This window comes from Choloepus didactylus, chromosome 4 (assembly GCF_015220235.1).
Source record: "Choloepus didactylus isolate mChoDid1 chromosome 4, mChoDid1.pri, whole genome shotgun sequence".
Classification (NCBI taxonomy): domain Eukaryota; kingdom Metazoa; phylum Chordata; class Mammalia; order Pilosa; family Megalonychidae; genus Choloepus; species Choloepus didactylus.
Window position 1 is genome coordinate 113,150,781 of NC_051310.1, and position 26,818 is coordinate 113,177,598.

General features: G+C 38.2%; 1 protein-coding gene across 16 annotated transcripts in view; it reads left to right on the forward strand.

Moving 5' to 3' along the window:
- Positions 1–26,818, forward strand: part of DENND4A (DENN domain containing 4A) — a 200,677-nt gene that overhangs the window by 101,722 nt on the left and 72,137 nt on the right. For all 16 annotated transcript variants that reach the window (XM_037833644.1, XM_037833639.1, XM_037833642.1 and 13 more), the window contains 2 exons: positions 19,486–19,704; positions 21,057–21,202. In XM_037833644.1, coding sequence (XP_037689572.1) covers positions 19,486–19,704; positions 21,057–21,202 — 365 coding nt within the window. The remainder of the gene's footprint in view (positions 1–19,485; positions 19,705–21,056; positions 21,203–26,818) is intronic.

Here is a 26,818-nt window from a genome sequence, read left to right on the forward strand (position 1 = left end):
CTAGTAACATATATACAAGCTAAAATTTCCCCTTTTGACCACATTCACGTATATAATTCAGTGCTATTAATTATATTCATAATGCTGTGCTGTCATCACCACCGTCCATTACCAAACCTTTCCCAGCAACCCAAATAGAAATTCTGTACAATTTAAGCATTAATTCCCCATTCCCTACCTGTAAACCAGCCCCTGTTAACCTATATCCTAGATTCTGACACTGTGAGTTTGCTTATTCTAATTATATCATATCAGTGAGATCATCCAATATTTGTCCGTTTCTGTCTTATTTCACTCAACATGTTATCTTCTAGGTTCATCAGTGTTGTGTGAAATCAGAACTTCATTCTTTTTTAATGTTGAATAATAATCCATTGTATATATTTACCACATTTTGTTTATCCCTTCATGGTTGATGGACACTTGGGTTGCTTCAATCCTTTGGCAGTTTTAAGTAATACTGCTTAATATCTGTTCAAGTCCCTGCTTTCAATTCTTTTGCTTATATACCTAACATTAGGATTGCCAGTTTCCTGAGGAACTGCCAAACTGTCTTCCACAGCAATGATTGCTGTTTATCCACATGCTCTCCAACACTTGTAATTTTCTATTTTTTAATAGTAGCCATTCTGATGGGTGTGAAATGGTATCACATTGTTTTGTTTTTATGCAATTTTATTGAGATATATTCACACACCGTACAATCCATCCAAAGTATACAGTCAGTGGCTCACATAATTGTGCATTAATTCGACATTCAATTTTACAATATTTCATTACTCCGAAAAACAAAAAAGAAATCTCAAAACATCCCATATCCCCCCTACCCCCTATTATTGACCCCTGGTAATGGAGTGGTACATTTTTTACTGTTGATGAAAAGATATTAAGATATTACTGTTAACTGTAGTCCATACTTTGAAATAGGTACATTGTTTCCCATATACCACTCTATTATTAATTCGTTGTTAATACAAGAAGTTGTACATTTGTTCTAGTTCATAAAAGAACTTTTTAATATTTGTATAGTTAATCGCACTTATCATCCACCACAAGATTCCCTGTATTATATATATAATCCCATGTTTTAAGCTCTAGCTTTCCTTCTGGTGACCTACATGATTCTAAACTTCCCCTTTCAATCTCATTCATACACTTTCAGCACTGTTAATTGTATTCACAATAGCATGCTACCATCACCTCTATCCATTTCCAAACATTTAAGTTCAACCTAGTTAAATATCTGCATATATTAAGCAAATGCTCCCCATTCTCTAGCCTGATTCTATTTCCCGGTAAACTATGTTCTAGATTTTATGTCTATGAAAGTACATATTATAATTAGTTCATACTAGTGAGATCATACAATATTTTTCCTTTGTTGTCTGACTTATGTCAATCAACATAATGTCCTCAGGGTTCATCCGTGTTGTTGCATGCTTCAGGACTTCATTCCTTCTTACTGCTGAATAATATTCCATTGTACGTATACCACATTTTGTTTATCCATTCATCTGTTGATGGACACTTGGGTTGTTTCCATCTTTTGGCAATTGTGAATAATGCTGCCATGAATATTGGTGTGCGAGTGTCTGTTTGCGTCCCTGCTTTTGGATCTTCTGGGTATGTACTGAGTAGCGGGATTGCTGGATTGTAAGGCAACTCTGTATGCAGCATTCTGAGGAACCACCAAACCATCCTCCACAGCAGCTATACCATTTTACATTCCCCTTAGCAGTGAATAAGTTTTCCTTTTTCTCCACATCCTCTCCAACACTTATTGTTGCCTGTTTGTTTAATTGCAGCCATTCTAGTAGGTGTGAAACGTTAGCTCATTGTAATTTTGATTTGCATTTCCCTAATAGCTAGTGAAGATGAGCATCTTTTCTTGTACTTTTAGCCATTTGTATTTCCTCTTTGGAAAAATGTCTATTCATGTCTTTTGCCCATTTTTAAATTGGCAATTAAAATTAATTGGAGGCGGGGCAAGATGGCAGACTGGTGAGCTGTATGTTTTAGTTACTCCTCCAGGAAAGTAGGTAAAAAGCCAGGAACTGCGTGGACTGGACACCACAGAGCAATCTGTCTTTGGGCATACTTCATACAACACTCATGAAAACGTGGAACTGCTGAGATCAGCGAAATCTGTAAGTTTTTGCGGCCAGGGGACCCGCGCCCCTCCCTGCCAGGCTCAGTCCCGGGGGAGGAGGGGCTGTCAGCTCCAGGAAGGAGAAGGGAGAATTGCAGTGGCTGCTCTCATCGGAAACTCATTCTACTGATTCAAACTCCAACCATAGATAGACTGAGGCCAGACACCAGAGACTCTGAGAGCAGCCAGCCCAGCAGAGAGGAGACGGGCATAGAAGGAAAACAACACGAGAAGCTCCAAAGTAAAAGCAGAGGATTTTTGGAGTTCTGGTGAACACAGAAAGGGGAAGGGCGGAGATCAGGCCTTGAGGCGCATATGCAAATCCCGAAGCAAGGCTGATCTCTCTGCCCAGGGCACCTTTCCTTAATGGCCCTGGTTGCTTTGTCTATTAGCATTTCAATAACCCATTAGATCTCTGAGGAGGGCCGTTTTTTTTTTTTTTTTTTTTTTTTTTTTTTTTTTAAATCCTTTTTGCTTTTTCTAAAACAATTACTCTAAGAAGCTCAATACAGAAAGCTTCAAAGAATTGAAATTTGGGCACGTCAAGTCAAGAGCAGAAATAAGAGAGCTCTGAGACAAAAGGCAATAATCCAGTGGCTGAGAAAATTCACTAAACAACACAACTTCCCAAGAAAAGGGGGGTGTCCGCTCACAGCCACCATCCTGGTGGACAGGAAACACTCCTGCCCATCGCCAGCCCCATAGCCCAGAGCTGCCCCAGACAACCCAGTGTGACGGAAGTGCTTCAAATAACAGGCACACACCACAAAACTGGGCGTGGACATTAGCCTTCCCTGCAACCTCAGCTGAATGTCCCAGAGCTGGGAAGGGGGAGCAGTGTGAATTAACAGAGCCCCATTCAGCCATCATTTGAGCAGACTGGGAGCCTCCCAACACAGCCCAGCAGCCCAGAACTGCCCTGGGGGGACGGCACTCACCTGTGACATAGCACAGTCATCCCTCAACAGAGGACCCGGGGTGCACAGCCTGGAAGAGGGGCCCACTTGCAAGTCTCAGGAGCCATACGCCAATACCAAAGACTTGTGGGTCAGTGGCAGAGACAAACTGTGGCAGGACTGAACTGAAGGATTAGACTATTGCAGTAGCTTTAAAACTCTAGGATCATCAGGGAGATTTGATTGTTAGGGCCACCCCCCCTCCCCGACTGCCCAGAAACACGCCCCACATACAGGGCAGGCAACACCAACTACACACGCAAGCTTGGGACACCAATTGGGCCCCACAAGACTCACTCCCCCACTCACCAAAAAGGCTAAGCAGGGGAGATCTGGCTTGTGGAGAACAGGTGGCTCGTGGACGCCACCTGCTGGTTAGTTAGAGAAAGTGTACTCCACGAAGCTGTAGATCTGATAAATTACAGATAAGGACTTCAACTGGTCTACAAACCCTAAAAGAACCCTATCAAGGACAGCAAATGCCACGAGGCCAAAAACAACAGAAAATTATAAAGCATATGAAAAAACCAGACGATATGGATAACCCAAGCCCAAGCACCCAAATCAAAAGACCAGAAGAGACACACCTAGAGCAGCTACTCAAAGAACTAAAGATGAACAATGAGACCCTAGTACGGGATATGAAGGAAATCAAGAAGACCCTAGAAGAGCATAAAGAAGACATTGCAAGACTAAATAAAAAAATGGATGATCTTATGGAAATTAAAGAAACTGTTGACCAAATTAAAAAGATTCTGGACACTCATAGTACAAGACTAGAGGAAGTTGAACAACGAATCAGTGACCTGGAAGATGACAGAATGGAAAATGAAAGCATAAAAGAAAGAATGGGGAAAAAAATTGAAAAACTCGAAATGGACCTCAGGGATATGATAGATAATATGAAGCGTCCGAATATAAGACTCATTGGTGTCCCAGAAGGGGAAGAAAAGGGTAAAGGTCTAGGAAGAGTATTCAAAGAAATTGTTGGGGAAAACTTCCCAAATCTTCTAAACAACATAAATACACAAATCATAAATGCTCAGCGAACTCCAAATAGAATAAATCCAAAAAAACCCACTCCGAGACATATACTGATCACACTGTCAAACATAGAAGAGAAGGAGCAAGTTCTGAAAGCAGCAAGAGAAAAGCAATTCACCACATACAAAGGAAACAGCATAAGACTAAGTAGTGACTACTCAGCAGCCACCATGGAGGCGAGAAGGCAATGGCACGATATATTTAAAATTCTGAGAGAGAGGAATTTCCAGCCAAGAATACTTTATCCAGCAAAGCTCTCCTTCAAATTTGAGGGAGAGCTTAAATTTTTCACAGACAAAGAAATGCTGAGAGAATTTGCTAACAAGAGACCTGCCCTACTGGAGATACTAAAGGGAGCCCTACAGACAGAGAAACAAAGACAGGACAGAGAGACTTGGAGAAAGGTTCAGTACTAAAGAGATTCGGTATGGGTACAATAAAGGATATTAATAGAGAGAGGGAAAAATATGGCAAACATAATCCAAAGGATAAGATGGCCGATTCAAGAAATGCCTTCACAGTTTTAACGTTGAATGTAAATGGATTAAACTCCCCAATTAAAAGATATAGATTCGCAGAATGGATCAAAAAAAATGAACCATCAATATGTTGCATACAAGAGACTCATCTTAGACACAGGGACACAAAGAAATTGAAAGTGAAAGGATGGAAAAAAATATTTCATGCAAGCTACAGCCAAAAGAAAGCAGGTGTAGCAATATTAATCTCAGATAAAATAGACTTCAAATGCAGGGATGTTTTGAGAGACAAAGAAGGCCACTACATACTAATAAAAGGGGCAATTCAGCAAGAAGAAATAACAATCGTAAATGTCTATGCACCCAATCAAGATGCCACAAAATACATGAGAGAAACATTGGCAAAACTAAAGGAAGCAATTGATGTTTCCACAATAATTGTGGGAGACTTCAACACATCACTCTCTCCTATAGATAGATCAACCAGACAGAAGACCAATAAGGAAATTGAAAACCTAAACAATCTGATAAATGAATTAGATTTAACAGACATCTACAGGACATTACATCCCAAATCACCAGGATACACATACTTTTCTAGTGCTCACGGAACTTTCTCCAGAATAGATCATATGCTGGGACATAAAACAAGCCTCAATAAATTTAAAAAGATTGAAATTATTCAAAGCACATTCTCTGGCCACAATGGAATACAATTAGAAGTCAATAACCATCAGAGACTTAGAAAATTCACAAATACCTGGAGGTTAAACAACACACTCCTAAACAATCAGTGGGTTAAAGAAGAAATAGCAAGAGAAATTGCTAAATATATAGAGACGAATGAAAATGAGAACACAACATACCAAAACCTATGGGATGCAGCAAAAGCAGTGCTAAGGGGGAAATTTATAGCACTAAACGCATATATTAAAAAGGAAGAAAGAGCCAAAATCAAAGAACTAATGGATCAACTGAAGAAGCTAGAAAATGAACAGCAAACCAATCCTAAACCAAGTAGAAGAAAAGAAATAACAAGGATTAAAGCAGAAATAAATGACATAGAGAACAAAAAAACAATAGAAAGGATAAATATCACCAAAAGTTGGTTCTTTGAGAAGATCAACAAGATTGACAAACCCCTAGCTAGACTGACAAAATCAAAAAGAGAGAAGACCCATATAAACAAAATAATGAATGAAAAAGGTGACATAACTGCAGATCCTGAAGAAATTAAAAAAATTATAAGAGGATATTATGAACAACTGTATGGCAACAAACTGGATAATGTAGAAGAAATGGACAATTTCCTGGAAACATATGAACAACCTAGACTGACCAGAGAAGAAATAGAAGACCTCAACCAACCCATCACAAGCAAAGAGATCCAATCAGTCATCAAAAATCTTCCCACAAATAAATGCCCAGGGCCAGATGGCTTCACAGGGGAATTCTACCAAACTTTCCAGAAAGAACTGACACCAATCTTACTCAAACTCTTTCAAAACATTGAAAAAAATGGAACACTACCTAACTCATTTTATGAAGCTAACATCAATCTAATACCAAAACCAGGCAAAGATGCTACAAAAAAGGAAAACTACCGGCCAATCTCCCTAATGAATATAGATGCAAAAATCCTCAACAAAATACTTGCAAATCGAATCCAAAGACACATTAAAAAAATCATACACCATGACCAAGTGGGGTTCATTCCAGGCATGCAAGGATGGTTCAACATCAGAAAAACAATCAATGTATTACAACACATTAAAAACTCGAAAGGGAAAAATCAATTGATCATCTCAATAGATGCTGAAAAAGCATTTGACAAAATCCAACATCCCTTTTTGATAAAAACACTTCAAAAGGTAGGAATTGAAGGAAACTTCCTCAACATGATAAAGAGCATATATGAAAAACCCACAGCCAGCATAGTACTCAATGGTGAGAGACTGAAAGCCTTCCCTCTAAGATCAGGAACAAGACAAGGATGCCCGCTGTCACCACTGTTATTCAACATTGTGCTGGAAGTGCTAGCCAGGGCAATCCGGCAAGACAAAGAAATAAAAGGCATCCAAATTGGAAAAGAAGAAGTAAAACTGTCATTGTTTGCAGATGATATGATCTTATATCTAGAAAACCCTGAGAAATCAACGATACACCTACTAGACCTAATAAACAAATTTAGCAAAGTAGCGGGATACAAGATTAATGCACATAAGTCAGTAATGTTTCTATATGCTAGAAATGAACAAACTGAAGAGACACTCAAGAAAAAGATACCATTTTCAATAGCAACTAAAAAAATCAAGTACCTAGGAATCAACTTAACCAAAGATGTAAAAGACCTATACAAAGAAAACTACATAACTCTACTAAAAGAAATAGAAGGGGACCTTAAAAGATGGAAAAATATTCCATGTTCATGGATAGGAAGGCTAAATGTCATTAAGATGTCAATTCTACCCAAACTCATCTACAGATTCAATGCAATCCCAATCAAAATTCCAACAACCTACTTTGCAGACTTGGAAAAGCTAGTTATCAAATTTATTTGGAAAGGGAAGATGCCTCGAATTGCTAAAGACACTCTAAAAAAGAAAAACGGAGTGGGAGGACTTACACTCCCTGACTTTGAAGCTTATTATAAAGCCACAGTTGCCAAGACAGCATGGTACTGGCACAAAGATAGACATACAGATCAATGGAATCGAATTGAGAATTCAGAGATAGACCCTCAGATCTATGGCCGACTGATCTTTGATAAGGCCCCCAAAGTCACCGAACTGAGCCATAATGGTCTTTTCAACAAATGGGGCTGGGAGAGTTGGATATCCATATCCAAAAGAATGAAAGAGGACCCCTACCTCACCCCCTACACAAAAATTAACTCAAAATGGACCAAAGATCTCAATATAAAAGAAAGTACCATAAAACTCCTAGAAGATAATGTAGGAAAACATCTTCAAGACCTTGTATTAGGAGGCCACTTCCTAGACTTTACACCCAAAGCACAAGCAACAAAAGAGAAAATAGATAAATGGGAACTCCTCAAGCTTAGAAGTTTCTGCACCTCAAAGGAATTTCTCAAAAAGGTAAAGAGGCAGCCAACTCAATGGGAAAAAATTTTTGGAAACCATGTATCTGACAAAAGACTGATATCTTGCATATACAAAGAAATCCTACAACTCAATGACAATAGTACAGACAGCCCAATTATAAAATGGGCAAAAGATATGAAAAGACAGTTCTCTGAAGAGGAAATACAAATGACCAAGAAACACATGAAAAAATGTTCAGCTTCACTAGCTATTAGAGAGATGCAAATTAAGACCACAATGAGATACCATCTAACACCGGTTAGAATGGCTGCCATTAAACAAACAGGAAACTACAAATGCTGGAGGGGATGTGGAGAAATTGGAACTCTTATTCATTGCTGGTGGGACTGTATAATGGTTCAGCCACTCTGGAAGTCAGTCTGGCAGTTCCTTAGAAAACTAGATATAGAGCTACCATTCGATCCAGCGATTGCACTCCTCGGTATATACCCGGAAGATCGGAAAGCAGTGACACGAACAGATATCTGCACGCCAATGTTCATAGCAGCATTATTCACAATTGCCAAGAGATGGAAACAACCCAAATGTCCTTCAACAGATGAGTGGATAAATAAAATGTGGTATATACACACGATGGAATACTACGTGGCAGTAAGAAGGAACGATCTGGTGAAACATATGACAACATGGATGAACCTTGAAGACATAATGCTGAGCGAAATAAGCCAGGCACAAAAAGAGAAATATTATATGCTACCACTAATGTGAACTTTGAAAAATGTAAAACAAATGGTTTATAATGTAGAATGTAGGGGAACTAGCAGTAGAGAGCAATTAAGGAAGGGGGAACAATAATCCAGGAAGAACAGATAAGCTATTTAACGTTCTGGGGATGCCCAGAAATGACTATGGTCTGTTAATTTCTGATGGTTGTAGTAGGAACAAGTTCACTGAAATGTTGCTATATTATGTAACTTTCTTGGGGTAAAGTAGGAACATGTTGGAAGTTAAGCAGTTATCTTAGGTTAGTTGTCTTTTTCTTACTCCCTTGCTGTGGTCTCTTTGAAATGCTCTGTTATTGTATGTTTGTTTTCTTTTTAACTTTTTTTTTCATACAGGTGATTTGAAAAAAGAAGGGAAAGTTAAAAAAAAAAAAAAAAAAAAAAAAAAAAAAGACAAACAAGGGGAAAAAAAAAAAAAAAAAAAGATGTAGTGCCCCCTTGAGGAGCCTGTGGAGAATGCAGGGGTATTCGCCTACCCCACCTCCATGGTTGCTAACATGACCACAGACATAGGGGACTGGTGGTTTGATGGGTTGAGCCCTCTACCATAAGTTTTACCCTTGGGAAGACGGTTGCTGCAAAGGAGAGGCTAGGCCTCCCTGTATTTATGCCTAAGAGTCTCCTCCTGAATGCCTCTTTGTTGCTCAGATGTGGCCCTCTCTCTCTGGCTAAGCCAACTTGAAAGGTGAAATCACTGCCCTCCCCCCTACGTGGGATCAGACACCCAGGGAAGTGAATCTCCCTGGCAACGTGGAATATGACTCCCAGGGAGGAATGTAGACCTGGCACCGTGGGACGGAGAACATCTTCTTGACCAAAAGGGGGATGTGAAAGGAAATGAAATAAGCTTCAGTGGCAGAGAGATTCCAAAAGGAGCCGAGAGGTCACTCTGGTGGGCACTCTTATGCACACTTTAGACAACCCTTTTTAGGTTCTAAAGAATTGGGGTAGCTGGTGGTGGATACCTGAAACTATCAAACTACAACCCAGAACCCATGAATCTCGAAGACAGTTGTATAAAAATGTAGCTTATGAGGGGTGACAATGGGATTGGGAAAGCCATAAGGACCAAACACCACTTTGTCTAGTTTATGGATGGATGTGTAGAAAAGTAGGGGAAGGAAACAAACAGACAAAGGTACCCAGTGTTCTTTTTTACTTCAATTGCTCTTTTTCACTCTAATTATTATTCTTGTTATTTTTGTGTGTGGGCTAATGAAGGTGTCAGGGATTGATTTAGGTGATGAATGTACAACTATGTAATGGTACTGTAAACAATCGAAAGTACAATTTGTTTTGTATGACTGCGTGGTATGTGAATATATCTCAATAAAATGATGATTTAAAAAAAAAAAAAAATAAAAAAATAAAATAAAATTAATTAAAATTTTAAATTTTTAAATTACTTTTTAAGTTGTCTCTTGTTGAGTTGTAGGATTTTTTAATGCAATTTTATTGAGACATACTCACATACATACAGTCATCCAAACTGGACAATCAGTTGATCGCACTATAATCATATAGTTCTGCATTCATCCCCACAATCATTTTTTGAACATTTTCATTACTCCAAAAAAATAAATAAAAATAAAAGTAAAAAAGAACACCCAAGACATCTCATATCCCTCCTCACTTCCTATTATCCATTTACTTTTTGTCCCCATTTTTATTCATCTGTCTATACACTGGATAAAGGGAGTGTGAGCCACAAGGTTTTCACAATCACATGGTCACATTATGTAAGCCATATAATTATATGATCATCTTCAAGAATCAAGGATACTGGGTTGTAGTTCAACAGTTTCAGGTATTTCCTTCTAGCCAGTCTAATAAACTAAAAACGTAAAACGGGTATCTATATAATACATAAGAATGCCCTCCAGAGTGACTTCTCAACTCCATTTGAAATCTCTCAGCCACCAAAACTGCTTTGTATCATTTCTCTGCCCCCTTTTTGGTCCAGAAGGCTTTCTCAATCCCATGATGTCGGGTCTGGGCACATCCCCGGGAGTCATGTCCATGTTGCCATGGAGATTTATACCCCTGGGAGTCATGTCCCATGTAGGAGGGAAGGCAGTGAGTTTTACCTGCAGAGTTGGCTTAGAGAGAGAGGCCACATCTGAGCAACAAAAGAGGTTCTCTGGGGATGACTTTTAGGCAAATTATAAATAGGCTTAGCCTTTCCTTTGCAGTAACAAGCTTCATAAGGGCAAGCCCCAAGATTGAGGGCTCAGGCTACTAAACTGGTAGTCCCTAATACTTGCAAGAATATTAGGAATTCCCCAGGTGGGAAAGTTTAATATTACCACATTTTCCCCCAGTCCCTCAAGGGGGCTTTTCAAATACTTTTTATTCTCTGCCCAAATTACTCTGGGATGTATCGGGGCTTCACACTAACCTGTACAAACCAACCAGATCTCACCCCCATTCAAGGTTCCATGTAATTATGGTATTTGAATAAACTGACTATACAAGTTAAATTATATAGTGTGCTAAAGAAAGTATAGATTTTGCACCAAATAAACATCTCTTCCTTGAGTCTCACATAGAAGTTGAAGTTTTAAAACACAGTCAATATTGTCCTTTACCCTTTAGCTGATTTACCTTAGTCCCAACCAAGTGCATTTTGTTCCTATCCTAATTGAAGTTTGATCTCTTTTACAGCTTTCTTAACAATTGCTGTGTGGGGTTTTGCTGACATTCATAACTGCCAGACTCTGGCTCTGAGTCTCAAGTGTCACACAGATACCCAAAATTACAGGGACCAACCAGGTTATATGCAAACAGCTCATCATCTCAGAATTTAGAAATAACCGTTACAGCTCATGAATGGATGTGACTGCTGTAGGAGCTTACAATCTAGGAACCTTTACAATAAGCCTTTCCCTGATAACCTATGTTCTCAGATTCAATTCTCAGAGTTTGCACATTATAGTTAGTCTATATTAGTGGGACATTATAGGGTTTGTCTTTTTAATTCTGCCTTATTTCACTCAAGATACTGTCCTCAAGGTCCATTCACCTAGTTGCATACCTCACAATTTCATTCCTTCTTGCCACCGCTCAGTATCCCATTGTATGTTTACACCACAATTCACCATTCGATTTATCAGTTGATGTACCCTTAAGCCCCCTCCATCCATTGAAAATTGTGACTACTGCTGCCATAAACACTGGTGTGCAAATGTCTATTCATGTCCCTTTTGGTACCATGCTGTTTTAACCATTGTGGCTTTATAATGTGCTTTAAAGTCAGGAAGCATAAGTCTTCCCACTTCATTCTTCTTTTTCAAGATGTTTTTGGGTATTCAAAGCTGTTACTCTTCCAAATAAATTTGATAGCTTTTCCATTTCTGCAAAGCAGGCTGTTGGGATTTTGATTGGTATTGCATTGAATCTGTAGATCAATTTGAATAGAATTGACGTCTTAATATTTAGCCTTCCAGTTCATGAACAGGGAATGTCTTTCCATTTATATAGGTCTTCTTTTTTTTTTAACATTGTTTTTTAGTTTTCTGTGTATAGGTCCTTTACATCCTTGGTTAAGTTTATTCCTAGATATTTGATTCTTTCAGTTGCTATTGTACATGGGGTTATTTTCTTCATTCTTCCTAAGATTGCTCATTACTAGTGTATAGAAACTCTACTGATTTTTGCATGTTGATCTTGTACCCTGCCACTTGGCTGAATTTGTTTATTAGCTCTAGTAGCTTTGTTGTAGATTTTTGAGGATTTTCTATATTTAGGATCATGTCATCTCCAAATAGTGAAAGTTTTACTTCTTCCTTTCTAATATGGGTGCCTTTTATTTCTTTTTCTTGCCTAACTGCTCTGGCTAGAACTTCCAGCACAATGTCAAATAACAATGGTGACAGTGGGCATCCTTGTCTTGTTTCAGATCTTAGAGGGAAGGCTGTCAACCTTTCACCATTGAGTAGGATGTTCAGCTGTGGGTTTTTCATATACATCCTTTATCATGTTGTGGAAGTTTCCTTCTGTTCCTAGTGTTCTAAATGTTTTTATGAAAAAAGGATGCTGGACTTTGTCAAATGCCTTTTCTTTGTCAATGGAGAGGATCATGTGGTTTTTGCCTTTCGTTTTATTAATGTGATGTACTATATTAATTGATTTTCTTATGTTGATCCACCCTTGCATACCTGGGATAAAACCCACTTGATTATAGTGTATAATTCTTTTGATGTGCTCTTGAATTCGATTTGCAGGTATTTTGTTGACGATTTTTGCATCTATATTCATAAGAGAAATTGGTCTATAATTTTCTTTTTTTGTAATAACTTTATCTGGCATTGGTATTAGGGTGATGTTGGCCTCATAGAATTCGTTAGGGAGTCTGTCTTACTTCCTCTTCAATTTTTTGGAAATGTCTGAGCAGAATTGGTATTAATTCTTCTTGGAATGATTGGTAGAATTCACCTGTGAAGGCATCTGGTCCTGGGCTTTTCTTTGCTGGAGTTTTGATGACTTACTCATTCTTTTTACTTGTAATTGGCCTGTTAAGATCTTCTGTTTCTGCTAGGGTCAGCATACATTGTTAGTGTGTTTCTAGGAATTTTTCCATTTCATCTAAGTTGTCTAATTTGTTGGCATACAGTTCTTCATAAGTATCCTCTTATGATCCTTTTTGTGTCTGTGGGGTCAATAGTAATGTCCTCCCTCTGATTTCTGGTTTTATGTATTTGCATCTTCTTTTTTTTCTTTGTCAATCTAGCTAAAGTTTGTGAATTTTATTGATGTTTTCAAAAAACCAACTTTTGATTTTGTTAATGCTCTCTATTTTTTTTTATTCTCTATTTCATTTATTTCTGCTCTAATCTTTGTTATTTCTTTCCTTCTGCTTGCTTTGGGTTTAGTTTGCTGTTCTTTTTCTAGTTCCTCCAGGTGTGCAGTTAGGTCTTTGATTTTAGCTTTTTTCTTCTTTTTTAATGTAAGCATTTAGGAGTATATATTTCCCTCTCAGTACTGACTTTGCTGCATCCCGTAAGTTTTTATATGTTGTGCTCTCATTTGCATTCATCTCAAGATATTTACTGATTTCCCTTTTAATTTCTTCTCTGATTCACTGATTGTTTTAAGAGTGTTATTTAACTTCCATGTATCTGTGGATTTTCCAGTTCTCTGCCTATTATTCATTTCCAGCTTCATTCCAGTTGTGGTCAGAGAAGCTGCTTTGTATAATTTCAGTCTTTTTAAATTTCTTCAGACATTTTTTTTTGTGGCCCAACATGCGTTCTATCTTGGAGAACTATCCATATACACTTTAGAAAAATATATACCCTGCTGTTTGAGGGTGCAGTGATTTGTATATATCTGTTAGGTCTAGTTCTTTTATCATGTTATTCAAGTTCTCTGTTTCCTATTGATCTTCTGTCTAGATGTTTTATCTGTTGATGAGAGTGATGTATTGAAGTCTCCAGCTATCATTATAGAGGTGTCTATTTCTCCTTTCAGTTTTGCCATTTTTTGCCTCATGTATTTTGGGGCACCATGGTTAGGTGCATAAATATTTATGATTGTTATTTCTTCTTGGTGGATTGCCCCTTTAGATTGACCCTTTTATATAAATGTTGTGTCTTTCTGTGTCTCTTGTAACAGGTTTTGATTTAAAGTCTATTTTGTCCATTGTTACTATAGCTACCCCAGTTTTTTGTTTTTTTGTTTTTTGTTTTTTTACTATATCCATGGATTATCTTTTTCCATCCTTTCAGTTTCAACCTATTTGTCTCTTTGGGTCTAAGGTGAGGCCCTTCTAAATAACATATAGTTGGGTTGTATTTTTTTGTCCATTTGGCGAATCAGTGTCTTTTGATTGAGGAGTTTAATCCATTAACATTCAGTGTTATTACTGGAGAGGCATTTCTTACTTTGCCATTTTGTCCTTTGGTTTTTATGTCATATCTTTTTTTCCTCTCTCTTTTCTTTTATTGTAGCCTCCTTTTCTGTATAGTTGATCTTTTGTGACGTATCTCCCTGATCTCTTTTTCACTTCTCTTTCTCTATAGTTTTAAAATACTTTCTTTGTGGTTACCCTGGGGATTGTATTATACAACCTACATCTATAACCTGCTAATTTGTAAAGATAATAACTTATCTTCAATAGCATACATGTATACACATTCTCTGCTCCCATATCCCTCCATTTCCCCTCTTTATGTTGTTTTTGTCCCACATTACTTCTTTATATTTTGTATGTCCATTATCAGGAAATACGTCTTTTTCTTGTTCAACTGTATTCTGACTCTTATAGCAGTTAAAGAGTAGAGTTATATATTGAGGATATAGTCCTATTAGGTTTTGCATTTACCCTTTAGTTATCTTTACTAAAGATCTTCACTTCTTCACACTACTCCAAACCGTTGTCTCCTGTCTTTTCCTTTCAACCTGAAGAACTCCTTTAGTAATTCTTGTAGGGTGGGGTGTTTTTTTTGTTTGTTTGTTTCTTTATGAACTCAGTTTCTATTTATCTCTGAGTATTTTGAACTCTCCCTGATTTTTAAAGAACATTTTTGTCAGATAAAGAATTTGGGGCTGTCAGTTTTTCTCTTTCAGTACCTTAAACATATCATACTGTCTTCATGCTTCCATGGTTTCTGGTGGGAAGTCAGAATTTAGTCTTACTGGGGAACCCTTGTATGTGACCAATCACTTTTCTTTTGCTGCTTTAGGAATTATGTCTTTATCTTTAGCAGTTGACATTCTGATTAGTATGTGTGTCGGAATAGATATTTTAGGGTTTATTCTGTTTGGCGTATGCTGTGCTTCTTGGACTTGTATTTTTATGTCTTTCATACTAAGAGTTGGGAAGTTTTTGGCCATTGTTGCCTCAAATATTCTTTCTGCCCCTTTTTTCTTCTCTTTTCTTTCTAGAACACTCATGATGCATATGTTTGTATGCTTCATGCTGTCACTCAAGTCCCTGGGATGCTGCTGCATTTTTTTTCTATTCTTTTCTCTGACTGTATGATTTTGATTGTCCTGTCTTCTAGTTCACTGATCCTTTCTTTTGTCTGTTCAAATCTGCTGTTGTATGTCTCTAGTGTATTTTTAATCTCCATTATTGTATCTTTCCTCCTCATAATTTCTGTTATGTTCCTTTTAATACTTTCAAGTTCTTTTTGCTCACACATTGTCTTCTTAATATCTTTTATCTCTTTATGCATACTTTCCTTCATATCCTTGAATTGATTTGGGATGTTTGTTTGAACATCTTTGATTAGTTATTTGAACTTCTAAGTCTCCTCTGAAGTTTTAATTTGTTCCCTTGACTGACCCATACCTTCCTGTTTCTGTCTAGACATCTGTGATTATCTTAACGAGTTAACTAATTTTTGCCTCTTGTTTATGGTTTTATTGTTTATTGGCTTTGTGTTAGGCTCTTCTGTGATGCTTAGTCTAACAACCTATCCAGACCTTTAGAATAGCCCATGTTTAGCTGTTCATATTTTCTCAGCTCTTCTTCATCTGATTCTTGCCCTGGATACATGGTGCAGTTTTTAAGACTGCATTTTCTCTGAGAATCTTGATGTTTTCTGTTTATTTTGTGCAGACCTTTCTCCCCGTCTCTTAAGATTTGTTTAAATTCTCACCATCACTCATAGCCCCCTTTTCATTATACTTTTCAGTTCTGGGACCCATCCTGTTTATTTGTAGTAGTTCAGTTCCTCTCCAACTTTTTTTTTTCTATGACACTTTTCTACCTCCAGGGTCTTCCCTGTTAGGGTATCCCACCCCGGGGACCCAGTTAGAATCAATCCAGAAAGATCCATTTTGCATTTAGGTGAGCCAGCAGACAGACTGGATTTAATGTGTGTACCTCTTGCCAACAGTTCCTCTGCAGTCTCTTTTTTCCCTTGGGGCACTTTTTTTCTTTCAATCCATTTTTATTGAGATATATTCAGATTCCTACAATCATCCACAATGTATAGTTAGTTGTTCACAGTACCATCATATAGTTGTGTATTCATCACTAAAATCAATTTTTAAACATTTTTATTACTCCAAAATAAAATAAAAATAAGAATAAAAATACAAGCAAAGAAGGACACCCCAAACATCCCATCCTCCCTATTATTCATTTAATTTTTGTTTCCCTTTTTCTACCCATCTGTCTAAACACTGGATAAAGGGAGTATGAGCCACAATGTTTCACAATCACACAGTCACACCATGTAAGCTACATAGTTACACGGTTGTCTTCAAGAATCCAGGCTCTTGGTTTGTAGTTCAACAGGTTCGGGCATTTCCTTCTAGCTATTCCAATACACTAAAAACTAAAAAGCTATGTGTATATAATGCTTAAGAATAACCTCCAGAATGACCTCTCAACTCTGTTTGAAATCTCCCAGCCACTGAAACTTTATTTGTTTCATTTCTCTTCCTCCCATCGCTGGGAGTCATGTCCCACATTGCCAGGGAGAGTTATACCCCTGGGAGTCTTGTCCTATGTCGGGGGAGGGCAGTGAGTTTACTGGCTGAGTGGGCTTAGGGAGGGAGAGGCCACATCTGAGCAGCAAAAGTGGTTCTCTGGGGTAGACTCTTAGGCACAATTATAAATAGGCTAAGCCTCTCCTTTGTAGTAACAACCTTCATAAGTAAAAGTCCCAAGATCAAGGGCTCAGCCTTCTAATCTGGTAGTTCCCAATGCTTGTGAGAGTATCACTAATTCCCCAAGTGGGGAAATTTAATATTTTCACATCTTTCCCCAGTCCCTCGGGGTGGTGGGGGGGGGCTTTGCAAATACATTTTTATTCTCTGCCTAAATTACTTTGGGATGTATCGGGGTTTCACACTAACCTGTACAAACCAACCAGATCTAACTTCCTATTCAAAGTTCCATGTAATTATGGTGTTTGAATAAACTGACCGGACAAGTAAAATTATTTAGTGTGCTACAGAAAATACAGATTTTGCACTGAATAAACATCTCTTCCTTTGATCTCACATAGAAGTTGATGTTTTAAAACACAGTCAATATCGTCCTTTACCCTTTTGTCTGATTTGCCTTAGTCCTAACCAGATTTGCTTCATTCATATCTAATTGAAGTTAAACTCTTTTTCAACTTTAACAGTTTCAGTGTGGGGTAATGCTGATATTCATAGCTGCCAAACTCTAGCTCTGAGTCTGAAGTGTCACACAGATACCCAAAGTTCCAGGGACTGACCAGGTTATACACAAAAAGCTCAGCATCTCAGAATTTAGAGATAACCGTTATAACTGAGGAATAGATGTGACTACTGTAAGAGCTAACTATCTAGGGACCTTTACAATAAGCCTTCCCCGATAACCTGTCCTCTAAGATTCAATTCTCAGAGTTTTCATGTTATAGTTAGTCCATATTAGTGAGGTGTTATAATGTTTGTCTTTTCGTTTCTGGCTTATTTCACTCAAAATGCTGTCCTCAAGATCCATTCATCTAGTTGCATGTTGGGGCACTTTTGTATGTGGCACTCCTCAGCCACTTGTGTTCTGCCCTGAGTCTCTGTAGACTTGGGTGCCTGTGCCTAGATATGCGTGGAGTTCTAACTTGCTGCTGTGGGTGGCTCTATGCCAGAAGGCACCCAGATCGTGCTTCCTCTGTGTGACTTGTAAGCTATGTGTGACCAAGTGAAATGGAGGGGTCCAGGCTAGTGCATTTGCGATGAAAATCTCCTACTTGATTTTGTTGTTTGTTTTTCTTTTTCTTTGATTCAGCATATGCAGAGCCTTCTCCAGTCTATATTGTACCCCAGAGATACAAGCAAGTGGGGTTTGTCCTTTCACTAGGTGATTCTGAGGGGAGACTTTTCCAGGGATGTTTTACATTGCCATGTTGATGACATCACTCACTGTGTACTTCTTTAGACAATAAGAACTCCCACCCCAAAATCACCACAATATAACCATGAAAATCAGGAAATTGACATTGATACATTACCACCATCCTAATCCTCAAACCACATTCAAGTTTTTTCAGTTATCATAATAATATTCTTTAAAGCATGAAGATCCAATTCCAAATAAGGCATTGTATTTAGTTTCAAGGCTCTTAATCTCCTTTTTTCTAGAAAAGTTCTTTAGTTTTTTCTTCATTTTCTTGGTCTTTGACTGTTCTGAAGATTTTGTAGAATGGTTGAAACCCACAGTTTGGAATTGTCTGAGTTTCCTCATGATTGATACAAGCCTTTCACAGGAATATCATCTTTCACAGGAATATCAGAGAAGTGATGGTGCATTCTGCTCATTGCATTCTTCTCAGGTGCTCACTGTTTCAATTTGTTCCGTTACTGATTAGGACATTCACTTTCAATACTTGATTAAGTTAGTATCTACAAGACTTCTCTGCTGTACTTACTCTTTAATTTGCAATTAATTATTTTGTGGGGAGGTACTTTAAAACTATGTAAGATCTCATTTCTCATCAGACTTCCAATTTATTCATTTATTTGTATATCTGTATGGATTCAATGGATTATAGTCCATTTTTTTTTATGTTCAGATTTTCCCCTTCCTTACCAGCTTTGTTCTTGAACACCCCACACCAAGCTGCCCCTCCCCAGGTATTCTGCCCTCACACTTCTTAGGCTCTGATTCCCATGTCAGGCCACCTTCCCTAATGGATGCCCTCTTCACTGCTTTGAGACTCTGATATCCTGCTCTGGGCTACATTCTCTTTTCTGCCTAATGGTTTTCTGGAAAAAGAAGAGTTTTTTACATTTTAATCCCTGTTTTTCTTCTTCTGTAGGTACTTTTATTTTTTAAAAAATGATAACAGAAACAAGGACTATTGTATTTCATCAGAGAAACAGGGATAATTTTAACCTGGATAAAATATACTCTACAGAGACTAGAAAATGATATGGCAAACTTTGCTAGAGTTTACCTATAGTAAAGCTACATAAACAGAGTTGAAGTAGTTTGAGCCCTCTTGAAGACACAACAAATTTATGTTGATGCCATCATGAAAATTATTTTAGGCCATTTGGAGAAAATACTAATAATGTATTTCACCACAGTGCAGCAGAGACCAAGAGATGACGGACTAATGGACTTAACAATGAATGACTATGATTTTAATTCTGGAAAGCGGCTCCATATGATAGATTTGGAGATCCAAGAGGCATTTTTGTGCTTTATGGCCTCTATTTTAAAAGGCTACAGATCGTACTTAAGACCAATAACACAAGCCCCATCTGAGACAGCCACAGATGCAACGTCTCTTTTTGCTCTACAAGGTGAGTGATTGCATAATTTTACAGCTTTCATATTAGTAAATGTGAAGTTGCAGTGATTCAATCACTCTTTGGGTCAATAGCTCACATTTGTCAAAATACATACCTATTTTGGGGTGTATGTGAATACCAAGTCTGTTGGTAATTCATTTCCATAGGACTAGTTCTTTCTTGGGCACATTGAGTATAGTCCTATTAGCAAAATATGCAAAAGAAGCTATTTAATAAAATACAATACCTCCTAACCATGCACCACTGCACTCTGCTATGTCACAGATGTGTTGAGATGTTGATGCTCTCTGCTGTCAGGGCAGCCAGGCAATGTTGGGGATGTGGAGGAGCTCCTAGGATGGTTAACTCCAGGCCTTAACAGTTTCACTTGCTTTACTTTGGTATGCTTTATAAATATTATATTCTACTTGTGCCATGAAGTAAAAAAGTTTGGGAAGCCCTGGAGTGCAATTAGTATCATAATACGTATCTACTTACTTTTATAATATTTAACATTTCAAAGAGAAATTTATTCACTTAGTTTTTAGTGCCTCCATAGGATAGGCATTGGGTATATAGTGAGGCATGTAAAAGAGACATGGTAACTTCTCTCATAAAGCTTATGGTCAAGATGATAAACAATTAGAAAATAAGAAAGATCAACTTTAATTAGGTGATCACAGAAGGCCTTTCTGAGGAATTATCAATCAGATACATGGTCTAAAAAATGAGTAGAAATTAGCCAAGCAAAGGGAAAGTAGAAGAGTGTTTTAACAAAGAGAACAGTTTATGCATAGTCTCTGAGACTGGAGAAAGCTTTAGTTCAAGGAACCAAAAGAAGGCCCATGAAGTATAATTGAACATAATGAGCAAGATGGAGAGTGAAGTTAGAAAATAAACTTTTGCTCTATTTTCTATAAGACGCAATGCTAGAGGGAATGTTTCCCTTCTTTGAAAAAAGATGTGTGTGTGTGTGTGTGTGTGTGTGTACAGAGAGAGAAGAGAGAGAATGAAAGAATGAGAGCGAGTATATATACACACAACACACAAAGTCTTTGAGGGGAAAATAGCAATTTTTAAAAATACTTTCAAATCTACTGGTTTCTATGTAATCCTCAAGGTAATGAAGAGAAAACAGAGACAATTCTGGTTGAGGATTTGAGAGATCTGGGTTCAAGTTCCTTCCCTATTGCTATCTTTGTCAGGTCACTTCTCCCCTCAGGCCTCTTAGTTTCTTTTTCTGCAAAATAGTGTGGGTATGGGGGATACAGGTGATATAATTGGTCAAGTTCCTTTTAGCTCAAAAACTCTATGAGTCTGTGAATTAGATTCTGTATTCTAACATGTATATTTATGTTCAACAGCGTTCTTAAGAAGCCGGGATCGGTCACATCAAAAATTCTATAACATGATGACCAAAACACAAATGTTTATTCGCTTCATTGAGGAATGTTCTTTTGTCAGTGATAAAGATGCAAGCCTGGCCTTTTTTGATGATTGTGTAGATAAAGTAAGTAAAAGTATGTTTGTTATGTCATAGCTTATTTTGTGCAACTGCAAAAAATGTTATGAATTATAGTTTCCATTTATAACTTTTACCAGCTTTTCAGAAAATCTATATTAATTCAGGCTTCTCATTGACTCCTTAAAATCAAAATTTTGGTGGCCTGCTAGAACTTATAGAACACAGCCTCTTAGGAGTACATTGCAGATTTTACTAAATCATGAGTTTTGTTTTAGCAATTAGACTCCCAGCCCTACCTTTCCACTTACAGCCTGAGAGTCGTTTCCAAGCCTGTGGCCCTCCAACTTGAGCATCTCTTAATTTTTTATTATTGTTTGGGATGGATTGTCACATCCTGAGAGTAGGTGTAGAACATAATAGATATTTCCTCTGGGTATTTCTACAACTTGAGAGTGAGTTTTAGCATAAATTAAATTAATTCTATTATTTTAAATTCTTGCATTAAACCTTACCCTTCACCTTCAGTCCTAATACCATTAGGCTGGAGAGAACAAGGTGGGTATCTATGCTGGAAAGGGAGGAGATTGGAGAATGGTAGCCCAGAGAGGGATATCAAAACCTGAGTGGGGTGAGGAAGGAGGAGCAGCCCAGCAAGGGGTGTCAGAGCCCAAGCCAGGTAGGGAGAGCATCCATGCAGAGGGGTTGCCTGGCGTGGGGAATCCACGCTCAGAGGCAGACTGCTGCAGGGTGTCAGAGCCTAAGCAGGATGGGAAGAGTACCCATACAGGGATGAGGACAACGTGGATGACAGAGCAGAGTGAGGAGAGGGATCCCTCAGGGTAGGAGTGGCAAGTGGGTTGTCAGAGCTTGAACCGGATGAGGGAGGTGACAGCACAATGGGGGTAGGAGGTTGTCAAAATCCATTTAGAGTGAAGAAGGCATCTGCACGCGGGAGGAGTTGTGACAAAGATGGGAGATTGTTACACATGGGATAATTGATGAAATAAATAAATATATTAAGGATGATGTGGTTTCTTACTGTCAGAGAAGGAACTTAAAATTATATACATGGAGAAAACTAGAACAAACACTGTGGGTTTTTAGTGGAATTGGAGTTTGATACTGTTGAAGGTGTGGTATTTTTGGTTTTCAATATGTATAGATATATAGAGAAATAAATATAGGTGTGTGTGTGTGTGTGTGTGTGTGTGTGTGTGTAGGTACACTCATTTTCCCTAGCTCTGCAGAATGAGAAACTCTTCTGGAGTGAAGGAGACAAGAGAGACTTGACAACTAAATGCAATGCTTGATTCAGAACTGGATCCTTTTATTATAGCATTATTAGGGTGATCAGTAAAAACTTTAATGTGGTCAGAGGATTAGGTGGTAGTAATATTAACTTCCAGATTTTCCTGTTGTGGTTTTCCTATGTTATTGTGGTTATGTAGGAAAATATCCCTGTTTGTAGGAAGTATACACCAAAATGTTCAGGGGTAATGGGGCATCAGGTCAGCAACTTAGTCTCAAAAGATTGAGGAATTAAAAAGTTATTTGTACTGTATTTGAAATTTTTCTGGAAATTTGTGATTATTTTAAAAAATTTGTGTGTGTGTGTGTGTGTGTGTGTATCATGATTTTATGTCTATTATAGTAGAAAAAGGAAAGAAGCAAAGCTTTATCATGTATTCTTTCAACAATTTACAATTTTAAGTTTATTTAAAGGAGTCCATAATCGCTTTCAAATTTATGTGACTGTAAAAGAAAATCAGTGATTTTTTTTGACACAACAGTGAAAATACAACTCATCCCTTAACACATTGGCTCAGTTCTGAGTTTGACATGAGTAGGTCCTTTACTGATTATTAAATAAACACCAGATTATAACAATGAGAAGTAGATCTCACAATGCATGGTTGAGTAAGGAAAACACTACATTGCTAATAAGGAGAACTTTAATCCTAGCTCTATTGGTGACTTTCTTAGTTGTTTTCTTATCTATGTTTAAAAAAATTTTTTGAGGGGACATAATTATAACTACATATTTCACAGTGTTCCAAGTACAATTGTATAAGCTAAAAGATGGAAATGTTATGACTATTTTAATATTTTGCTGATTTTTATTCGAGTTTTTAGATTAGTAGTTTGTTTTATCATTTCATGACAGAAATTTTCAGCTTTTGAATGATTTATACATATGAACAACAGGAACCAGTTCAGAGCCTTTTGTAAGCATCTCCCTTTCCTTCAATTTAGAACTCTTGAAGGATGATTGATATCAAGAGATACTGTTTCTGTTGCTGATAGAGAGTTAACAAGCTAGGGTTCCCAGAAATATCAACCCTTGTCCTTGAAATGCTTTGGAATAGGGAAAAGATGGATACATGCCATGCATTTGTGTCCTTAGAACTCATAATTCATTTTCCCATAGACACACTGCTGTCAATAGTGATTAACTGTAGTCAGATGGTACAGGGCTATCATGTTGTACTATAAGTATAAAAGTTTTTTTTTATGGGATGATACTCTTAACTACCTGATAGGACTTTTTTATTACAATTTATTGCAGTATTAATATGCAAACAGTAAATTGACCTTGAAGTATTCAGTCCTATGCGTTTTGACAAATATTTATTTCTATGTAACCATGATGCTAAAGTGTGGAACATTTCCATCATCCCAGAAAGAACATTGTTTTGGGGGAAATTTTATTTTCTAAGTTTTGTACACCAATTTGCAGATGGACTTATAGAACTCTTGCCTTTTTGTAAGTTGAGCTCCACCTATATAGAGCTTTCAAATCCTATTTATTTGGAGTAGTAGGCAATGTCTTAGCTCCTTGACAGTTTTGTCTTCATTATAACATTGTACCAAAAACTTGTTTTTCAATATTTTAATCAGATTTTTAAGTTTGCCCTCTTTGGTGTTTTTAAAGTTAAATGTTCACAATAAATACAAAGGTGTGCTTTGAAAAATAATTTCTCTAAATCCTTTTTTACAGGAATTATTGAGTTGTTCTCTTGTTTATAAGAATGATATTTCTGACTAGCATTATGCATTTTGAATGTTTTTCCCATTATGGCACTGGTCTTCCACTGGCCATCTGTATGTGCTCACTGAGTTTGTCTTATGGACAGTGGCGTATGTTTGCATAACAGTTGCTTCCTGTGCCAAGCTAACCGAATTGTAAGGGACTAAATTAATGACCAGGGTTTTGCTGATAGCATGCTTTAACCAATAAATTTATTAATCCACATGGGAACACTGAATTAGTTGTAGGAATCCAATTAACAATTCAAATGAGGAAATCTTGCGTGGTTCCCTTTTATTTTTGACCCACTTTGTATATCTTGTTCACAAGCTTATGTTTCAGCTAAGATCTCATGTTGTAGCATCATGTGGTTTAAAAACTATACTCATTGGGGGCAAGATGGTGGACTGGTGAGCTGTATGTTTTAGTTACTCCTCCAGGAAAGTAGGTAGAAAGCCAGGAACTGCGTGGACTGGACACCACAGAGCAATCTGACTTTGGGCATACTTCATACAACACTCATGAAAACGTGGAAACTGCTGAGATCAGCTAAATCTGTAAGTTTTTGCGGCCAGGGGACCCGCGCCCCTCCCTGCCAGGCTCAGTCCCGTGGGAGGAGGGGCTGTCAGCTCCGGGAAGGAGAAGGGAGAACTGCAGTGGCAGCCCTTATCGGAAACTCATTCTACTGATCCAAACTCCAACCATAGATAGACTGAGACCAGACACCAGAGAATCTGAGAGCAGCCAGCCCAGCAGAGAGGAGACAGGCATAGAAAAAAAAACAACACGAAAAACTCTAACATAAAAGCGGAGGATTTTTGGAGTTCTGGTGAACATAGAAAGGGGAAGGGCAGAGCTCAGGCCCTGAGGCGCATATGCAAATCCCGAAGAAAAGCTGATCTCTCTGCCCTGTGGACCTTTCCTTAATGGCCCAGGTTGCTTTGTCTCTTACCATTTCAATAACCCATTAGATCTCTGAGGAGGGCCCTTTTTTTTTAATCCTTTTCTCTTTTTCTAAAACAATTACTCTAAGAAGCCCAATACAGAAAGCTTCAAAGACTTGCAATTTGGGCAGGTCAAGTCAAGAGCAGAACTAAGAGAGCTATGAGACAAAAGGCAATAATCCAGTGGCTGAGAAAATTCACTAAACACCACAACTTCCCAAGAAAAGGGGGGTGTCCGCTCACAGCCATCATCCTGGTGGACAGGAAACACTCCTGCCCATCGCCAGCCCCATAGCCCAGAGCTGCCCCAGACAACCCAGTGTGACGGAAGTGCTTCAAATAACAGGCACACACCACAAAACTGGGCATGGACATTAGCCTTCCCTGCAACCTCAGCTGATTGTCCCAGAGTTGGGAAGGTGGAGCAGTGTGAATTAACAAAGCCCCATTCAGCCATCATTTCAGCAGACTGGGAGCCTCCCTATACAGCCCAGCAGCCCAGAACTGCCATGGGGGGACTGCACTCACCTGTGACATAGCACAGTCATCCCTCAACAAAGGACCCAGGGTGCACAGCCTGGAAGAGGGGCCCACTTGCAAGTCTCAGGAGCCATACACCAATACCAAGTACTTGTGGGTCAGTGGCAGAGACAAACTGTGGCAGGACTGAACTGAAGGATTAGACTATTGCAGCAGCTTTAAAACTCTAGGATCACCGGGGAGATTTGATTGTTAGGGCCACCCCCCCTCCCTGACTGCCCAGAAACACGCCCCATATACAGGGCAGGCAACACCAACTACACACGCAAGCTTGGTACACCAATTGGGCCCCACAAGACTCACTCCCCCACTCACCAAAAAGGCTAAGCAGGGGAGAACTGGCTTCTGGAGAACAGGTGGCTCGTGGACACCACCTGCTGGTTAGTTAGAGAAAGTGTACTCCACGAAGCTGTAGATCTCATAAATTAGAGATAAGGACTTCAATTGGTCTACAAATCCTAAAAGAACCCTATCAAGTTCAGCAAATGCCACGAGGCCAAAAACAACAGAAAATTATAAAGCATATGAAAAAACCAGACGATATGGATAACCCAAGCCCAAGCACCCAAATCAAAAGACCAGAAGAGACACAGCACCTAGAGCAGCTACTCAAAGAACTAAAGATGAACAATGAGACCATAGTACGGGAGACAAAGGAAATCAAGAAGACCCTAGAAGAGCATAAAGAAGACATTGCAAGACTAAATAAAAAAAAGGATGATCTTATGGAAATTAAAGAAACTGTTGACCAAATTAAAAAGATTCTGGACACTCATAGTACAAGACTAGAGGAAGTTGAACAACGAATCAGTGACCTCGAAGATGACAGAATGGAAAATGAAAGCATAAAAGAAAGAATGGGGAAAAAAATTGAAAAAATCAAAATGGACCTCACGGATATGATAGATAATATGAAACGTCCAAATATAAGACTCATTGGTGTCCCAGAAGGGGAAGAAAAGGGTAAAGGTCTAGGAAGAGTATTCAAAGAAATTGTTGGGGAAAACTTCCCAAATCTTCTAAACAACATAAATACACAAATCATAAATGCTCAGCGAACTCCAAATAGAATAAATCCAAATAAACCCACTCCGAGACATATACTGATCACACTATCAAACACAGAAGAGAAGGAGCAAGTTCTGAAAG